General features: G+C 41.6%; 1 protein-coding gene across 1 annotated transcript in view; it reads right to left on the reverse strand.

The window, feature by feature from the left end:
- Positions 1-8199, reverse strand: part of LOC311108925 (cadherin-7-like) — a gene marked incomplete at both ends in the record, with an annotated part of 155198 nt that overhangs the window by 74976 nt on the left and 72023 nt on the right. The window contains one exon of the mRNA XM_084151703.1: positions 6174-6468. Within this exon, the coding sequence (XP_084007829.1) occupies positions 6174-6468 (295 nt within the window). The remainder of the gene's footprint in view (positions 1-6173; positions 6469-8199) is intronic.

Consider the following 8199-nt stretch of genomic DNA (forward strand, 5'->3'; position numbering starts at 1 on the left):
GGACTCACCACGGACACTAGGACGTTACGGTACCACTCCTGCTCAGAACCCTGGATCTGTTACCCTCCCTGTAGACCTGGACTTGCTCTTCCCCTATTTTTGGAAACCTGGACAATTTAACTTTGAAATAAACCTGTTAAACCTTCTCTGGCTCGGTGTAGTTGTCTGCATTTGGGTTCATATTCAGTTTAAATCGTGACACAGTAACAACAACAGTACTTGTGTGATGGTGGGGACGTAGGGCTATGTTCCAAACATAAAACTAGTGTTCATGCTTCAGTTACTCAATGGCAAAGCTAGGAGAGCTCAAAATAGCACCTTATAGTGGAAGGCTCTTTCCTTGAGTCATAAAAGTGCATTGAAATTACTTAGGAACTGTGCACAGTTTGGAAAGGTGTGTGTCCATTTGGAGACACCAGTTAGACCTCACTCAAACCCTTGTAATCGTTTTTTCTTATCTTGCACCTAATTCAACATTTGTATATACTTATTATGTTACTGAATGTATCCAGAGTATTTTCAGATTTCATTGTTGACAAATGCTGTGAAAAGTACAGTAAATGTAAAATGCACATAAAATCAACATGTTTGGATTCAGTCTTTTGTCAGGTGAACTGTTGTGTCCTCACCTTTGTTCTGATAATTTCTCCATAATCTCCAAAGTGTTGTCTTTCAGTTGCTGCCATGGTAATGCATATGCTTTTGATAGTTATACTGTTAGAAACATTTACATTTGGCCCTATCCATATAGGCCAATTTTCAAGAGTATGAAAATTAAAAAGTAAAAAAGTTATACAGGTAAGCGTATTGTACGTCAGTGTAACATGCTGACAAATGTAACATAAATTGAAAAGTACGACAGTGGCAAGACACATTTGTAGCAATTCTGTTCCTCTCTTATACAAAATGGATTTGAGTGTGGGTCTCACTGATGATCACATATTAAAAACGCAATATTCAAACCTGCCGTTTAAGCTCACCTACTTTGCATTCAACATTGGAACACATGATTAAGTTGATAATATTCATGCACGTTCACACCTGCTCTCCTCCATTTGAGATAAGCAGGGATTATTGCTTGGAGACGAGTTTGACTTTATTTGTAATTGGCATGTGAATATGAATGACACGATTCAAACAAAGACAAACCCATAGTTGCCCTGCTGTGCCCAGGATGTGCTTTGAGGCCCATAGGTAGGTGGCAATGCTCTGAGCTATACAATCCCACTGAGCCACACTGGTACTGTAATTAATGTTTCAGTTTACATTCCCTTTGGTGTTCCCTCATCTCAAATCATAGGGAAATAATCATTTGAAAGCAATTGTCTTCCTAGAGTTTTTATCCTAGTCACCTGAAACCAAAGCACCCCTTTCCTTTTCTCTTTCAGAATGAACTGAAATGAATTAGAAAGGAACACTAGCTAGGTTTCCATCCAATTGGCGACAGATTTTCATGTGAATGTTCAGAATTCCGCTTAAAATCAATATGCACATTTTCCCACCAGAGATGTGTTTCCATCAAATTGACTTAAAAATAACTTTTGCGGTTAAATTCCCATGTACCGAATACAAAATATGGGTTTCCATCACATTTTCAACTCTACTGATGGTTTTGTCACAAAGAATGTTATATAGCGAATGTGCCAACTCTGGTATTGGCACATGTGCTCTATCCAAAAGCTTGCATATACAGTGCGGGTATTACCTACATCCCTCAAACTCAACTCTAGACCTCGAAGCCAGTTCCACTGCATTTTTTCATTGCGCACAGTTACATGCACACAATAATATGATTATGGTGGATAGTCAGATTAATGCAATGCTTTGCAAGAAGAACAATTTCCCTAATAATCCTGTTTACACATCAAATCAGGCTACTTGATGGGACTTTTGATGAAGACAGAAAATCGGCAATGAAAATAAACATTCTATCACAGTGACTATGTTATTGTTGCGAAGTCTATTTGATTCTGAGTTAGAACATTTAAAGTTTGTATGTGAAAACTATTTATAAGATGCATGCTTTCAGTTTTTCTGAACTCACTTCACTCGCGCATAAGAGGGAGGCTTGCGCTGTTGGTGCAGGCACATGCACAAATCAAATACACCGCTGGAACGCCGATTAATCTGTTTACATGTCCTAATAATTATACAGTTGAAGTTTACATACACTTAGGTTGGAGTCATTAAAACTCATTTTTCAACCACTCCACAAATTTCTTGTTAACAAACTATAGTTTTGGCAAGTCGGTTAGGACATCTACTTTGTGCATGACACAAGTAATTTTTCCAACAATTGTTTACAGACAGATTATTTCACTTATAATTCACTGTATCACAATTCCAGTGGGTCAGAAGTTTACATACACTAAGTTGACTGTGCCTTTAAACAGCTTGGAAAATTCCAGAAAATTATGTCAAGGCTTTAGAAGCTTCTGATAGGCTAATTGACATCATTTGAGTCAATTGGAGGTGTACCTGGGGATGTATTTCAAGGCCTACCTTCAAACTCAGTGCCTCTTTGCTTGACATCATGGGAAAATCAAAAGAAGACCTCAGAAAAAAAATAGTAGACCTCCACAAGTCTGGTTCATCCTTGGGAGCAATTTCCAAACGCCTGAACGTACCACGTTCATCTGTACAAACAATGGTACGCAAGTATGAACACCATGGGACCACGCAGTCGTCATACTGCTCAGGAAGGAGACGCATTCTGTCTCCTAGAGATGAATGTACTTTGGTGCGAAAAGTGCAAATCAATCCCAGAACAACAGCAAAGGAACTTGTGAATATGCTGGAGGAAACAGGTACAAAAGTATCTATATCCACAGTAAAACTAGTCCTATATCAACATAACCTGAAAGGCCGCTCAGCAAGGAATAAGCCACTGCTCCAAAATCGCCATAAAAAAGCCAGACTAAGGTTTGCAACTGCACATGGGGACAAAGATCGTACTTTTTGGAGAAATGTCCTCTGGTCTGATGAAACAAAAATAGAACTGTTTGGCCATAATGACCATCGTTATGTTTGGAGGAAAAAGGGGAGTCTTGCAAGCCGAAGAACACCATCCCAACCGTGAAGCACGGGGGTGGCAGCATCATGCTGTGGGGATGCTTTGCTGCACTTCACAAAATAGATGGCATCATGAGGAAGGAAAATTATGTGGATATATTGAAGCAACATCTCAAGACATCAGTCAGGAAGTTAAAGCCTGGTCGCAAATGGGTCTTCCAAATGGACAATGACCCCAAGCATACTTTCAAAGTTGTGGCAAAATGGCTTAAGAACAACAAAGTCAAGCTATTGGAGTGGCCATCACAAATCCCTGACCTCAATCCTATAGAAAATTTGTGGGCAGAACTGAAAAAGCGTGTGAGAGCAAGGAGGCCTACAAACCTGATTCAATTACACCAGCTCTGTCAGGAGGAATGGGCCAGAATTCACCCAACTTATTGTGGGAAGCTTGTGGAAGTCTACCCGAAATGTTTGACCCAAGTTAAACAATTTAAAGGCAATGCTACCAAATTCTAATTGAGTGTATGTAAACTTCTGACCCACTGGGAATGTGATGAAATAAATAAAAGCTGAAATAAATCTTTCTCTCTACTATTATTCTGACATTTCACATTCTTAAAATATAGTGGTGATCTTAACTGACCTAAGACAGGGAATTTTTACTAGGATTAAATGTCAGGAATTGTGAAAAACAGAGTTTAAATGTATTTGGCTAAGGTGTATGTAAACTTCCGACTTCAACTGTAGATATTGCTCAGAAAACCAGGTGTTTTAATCACCTTATGCTTACTTAGATTTTGACCTTACACCGATTAAGATAAGCAGAGTAAGGTGTTTAAATGACTATTTCCATACTCTGCCTACTGCCATAATCAGTTTAATATCAAATTATTAGTGTGCATGTAAACATACTCATTGTTCCCCTCTGATTAAGAACTGGGACACCAGGTGGGTGCAATGAATTATCAGGTAGAACAGAAAACCAGCAGGCTCCGGACCTCATAGGGTAAGAGTTGAATAATGATGAGTTTATTATGGACATTAAAAGCGAAATTATTTTTATTTGTCAAACGGCAGCCAAGCATCAATCATCACGTCACCTGAATAAGACCCTCTATATTTATTGGAATGGAGCATCAAGCTCATAACCTTGCACTTTCACCACCCTGTGAAGTTCATTATAATTTATTTAATCTGTAGCCTAATAACATTTTTACGAAGAGGTGGCCTTGGTCTAGCCTCTGCCATGTCCCCAACAACCGGATGTTTTGGTTTACAAGGGAAATGGAAGGAGAGCCTGCGACGCTAACAAGGCGACACTCAATCTTAACCCACATTTACTGGATTGGTTGAACAGTGCAGAAGAGGACCTCCCGACAGTTTGTAGGGGATCTAGTTTCAGGCATTTATTTTACGTCTGCTACGTTAGGTTAGCCTTGGTCTGACATTACATTCCCTATGCCTTGTAATGAGCTCTCCATCTGCTCCTTGGGCACCTCTGTCTGCCGTGTAGACCTGGGACCTGTGCCTTGTCACATGGCCAACTGTCCTCAAGCCCCTCTTGTCTTTTATTTGACATCCCAGAGGCGTGATTAAGACAAAGTCTTCCCAGATTCCCGGGCCATAAGGTCTACCATATGTAAGGACTAGCAACTGCAGCCTAATTACTTTAATTAATTAAATTCATGATTTCCTCTAAATTGAACCCATTCATCACGGGTAGACGGTCTATGCCCATTAATGATTTAAACTCATCTATAAAGGAGTTATGGAGGACAAGAGGTGCTTGGCCCGCTCCATTATTTTACTGCACTGTAAATTGCCATGAGCAGCTATTTACAAAGAGCGGGATGCATTATTCATATGATGTTCTAACTTCAGATGAAGACATTGGCGAGACCCTGCAATATAAATAAACCAGAGAGTGTGACTTGGTGTGCTCGTGTTCAATGTGTGTGTGTGTGTGTGTGTGTGAACTGGGAGCTCATCCTTTACTGCAGATGATGATGATGATGCAGCAAAGCTGCTCTATCTCTCTTATTTCCCGTTGGACACGAGACACCAAGCCCTTGTAGTGGAAGCCCTCTACTTCCTTAAGCCAGAGCCCTGTACTGTACCCCCGTTGACTCAGGGCTGCCTAATCCTAAGGCGATCTCACTGCCTATATTATGAATGTTATTAGCAAAGCACACTGCATTGGCCTGGAAAATACTCTTACCACTGCCAGTAGACTCCTAGCATAGGCTCCAATTTGATTTTATTCACACCACATTGTACTATACCTCCATGTCTCCACTTGTTTGCATCTATGCCTATCAGCCTGAGGAAGATAAGACACGTAGATGCAATGTTCTCCTGTTTCTGGATCTGCATGATGAGAATATTGCGGCTGGATGTGCTTGCGGCTGTCATATCACTTAACCCTGAAGATTGGAAGACATTGTCTGCCACTTCGTGTTTGGTGCCTGTTAGTCCTCTCCCTGGCAGATTGTCACATGAATTTTAAATGGAGGCTTAATCCATATTTTCCATTCAGACAGGATTTGCTCATGGTGTCCCCAAGCGGCGTGTGGTAAGCTTTTGTTTCCGTGGCAAAACACCTCGGGAGGTGCTCCGTTACATGTCCCGTTGGATTTGAATAATATGCCATCTCTGAACTCGCTAGATTCATTGCTCTACATTGGGGTTCCGGGTCTTTGTTTGTCTAAGCAGGTATTTCATCACTTTCAGCGTTCAAACTGCAGGGTCAGATTAGATATTGGAGCTTTTCAAACCACAGTGTTTTGAAACCACAACAGTTAATAAAAACACTGGAGAGACAACCTCTGTGTGTGAATAAGGACCCTCTTCAGCACTTATCTACCTCACAACTTGCTAATACAATTGTGTCTATGAATATCATGCACAGCCTGACAGAGAAATGAATGCCACAGATTCAGTTTCATGTTTATAATAAAGCATAGGCTGTGTTCATTAATATCTGAAGAGAGAGCGGGAGAGAGATAAATTAAGGATATTGAAGATTGTGGTGGGTAGATGCAAGAGGTATAGAGCGAGATAAAGAGACAGCCGACAGACAGACAGACAGACCGACAACATAAAGAGACGAGGACAGAGGACAAACAAACAAAGAGAGAGAAGTAGAGAAAGAGGCTTACCCATTGCTGACATCTCCGGTACCCCGGCCTTGTAGGGCCCGTCCAGGAACTTGGGCTCATTATCATTGATGTCCTGGACCTTGACCACAAACTCTGACCTGGGCTCCACAGGGATGTTGGTGAGCCGGTCCACGGCCTGGGCCTGAAGCGTGTAGTAGGCCTGCTCCTCCCGGTCCAGACGCTTGGTGGCGTGGATGTCCCCCGTGTTCTCGTCGATGGTGAAGATGGAGGTGGAGCCCTCCCCTGAGAGCACGTATTTCACCTTGCCGTCCCCTTTGTCCACGTCCGAGTGGAGCTGTTATTGGAGACCAGAGACCAGAGACCAGTCAGTGGATAGGAGACATTCAGAAGGATTGGTGACTTATAATAACATATCCAATTATATACTTTACCATTATGATCGATCCATTATGTTCATCTGTATTATTTTAACATAGGTTCAAGGTTGGGTTTTCATGTGCAGAAACATGGTGCCGAAAAAATTAACAACTCTTTGAACAAGTGAACAAAATGCACATTGTTTGTAAAACAGGAGACCAGATGTCTCAAAGCTCTGTGAGCATGGCTGTATGTCTGCTATAAAAATGCATTCTTATAAGCAGTCTGGCAGGAATAAGGAGCGTTGCGTTGAGTGTTAACACAATTCTGTAGGATGTGAAGCCCAGAGCTGCCCAGGGATTACAGTGTGCTACATTTGAAGCAGGGTTATTTCTCAACCACTTCACTTTCAGAAAACCAAGGGCTGTGTCGAAAATGGCAACATTATTCCCTATATAGTGCACTACTTTTGACCATGACTGATAGGGCCATGTCGAAAGTAATGCACAATGTTACGAATAATGGTGCCATTTGGGATGCAACCAAGCGGGCTTCTGGCAGTATCATTTTTGTTTCCAAGTCAGTAGGTGTATCAAATGATTGCCTGGTTATCGCTGCGGGCTTAGTGTATGTTTTATATATCCAATAGAGCCTCAGCCGGACACCAAATGTATTTTATTCATGGATTCCATCAGGCTGTTGATGAATGGCATGTAGGGGGAATATTGATGGTATTGGTTGCATGGGCATGCCTCAGCGTGCGTCTCCTGACACTCCAATAGGGAGGCCATATGTTTATTCACCATCCCCTGCTGTCAGGGGCAAACTTGAGGTAAATTGTCAACCGCAGTGGAGAGTCAACATTTAATCTTGAGAAAGCCATCCATGGCAGTGTGTTCGGGTAAATACCACGGACAGGGAGGACAAAGCTGACAGCCCACAAAGCATGCAACTGGAGGTCAGGGGTCAACTGAATGCAGTATGTAATCTCTCTCTCTCCAAACTTGAGTTGTTAGCTTTACGCTTGTTTTTTTTCACACTTTCTTCAATACCTACTGTAGAAGTGGAAAGGACCCTATGGGCTTCAAGTGTTTCACTTTAAATCTATTCAGAAGTTAGTATATTACATAAAATATGTGTGCCACAGTAGGTCCTATTAAGAAGTGTATCCCTGTAGAATACCGCCTCCTTCAGTTAATCTAACTCGTTTTTAAACCGTCACTGCTCATTTTCAGGTGCTATTTCAAACTTCTACTGTTATTATGTGCAACTTTCATCAAGCACCATAGTTGCTTCTCTTTCATCAAGCACCATAATACAGCTTTTATAATTATTCTCTTTGCCTCCCTTGATGTGAGCCCAGCACAGCCCAGCACATCATCGTAACTTAAAGATACTGCCGGCAGCGACGCAGCGAGAGTACGAATGGGTGAGTGGAACAGAACAGAAAAGCTCCAGTGAAATCAATGCTGACACGTATCGCCACTTTGTATGCAGACAGTCCTCCTGGGACAATCATGTTTGCTTTGTGTTTACTTGTTTACCTCAAGAGTGTGAAAAGACTGCGAACGGTAAAACTTTAAGGAGAAACAGCGTCACCAAGGCCATCTCTCAGCTGTTATTATCCACATTACGATGTATGGCACATTTCCATCACAATCACTGAGAGGCCGTTCGGTTTTTAATGGTTCTGGAGTCGCTTAATGGG

The sequence above is a fragment of the Coregonus lavaretus genome (assembly GCF_964263955.1).
Source record: "Coregonus lavaretus genome assembly, chromosome: 34".
Taxonomy (NCBI): Eukaryota; Metazoa; Chordata; class Actinopteri; order Salmoniformes; family Salmonidae; genus Coregonus; species Coregonus lavaretus.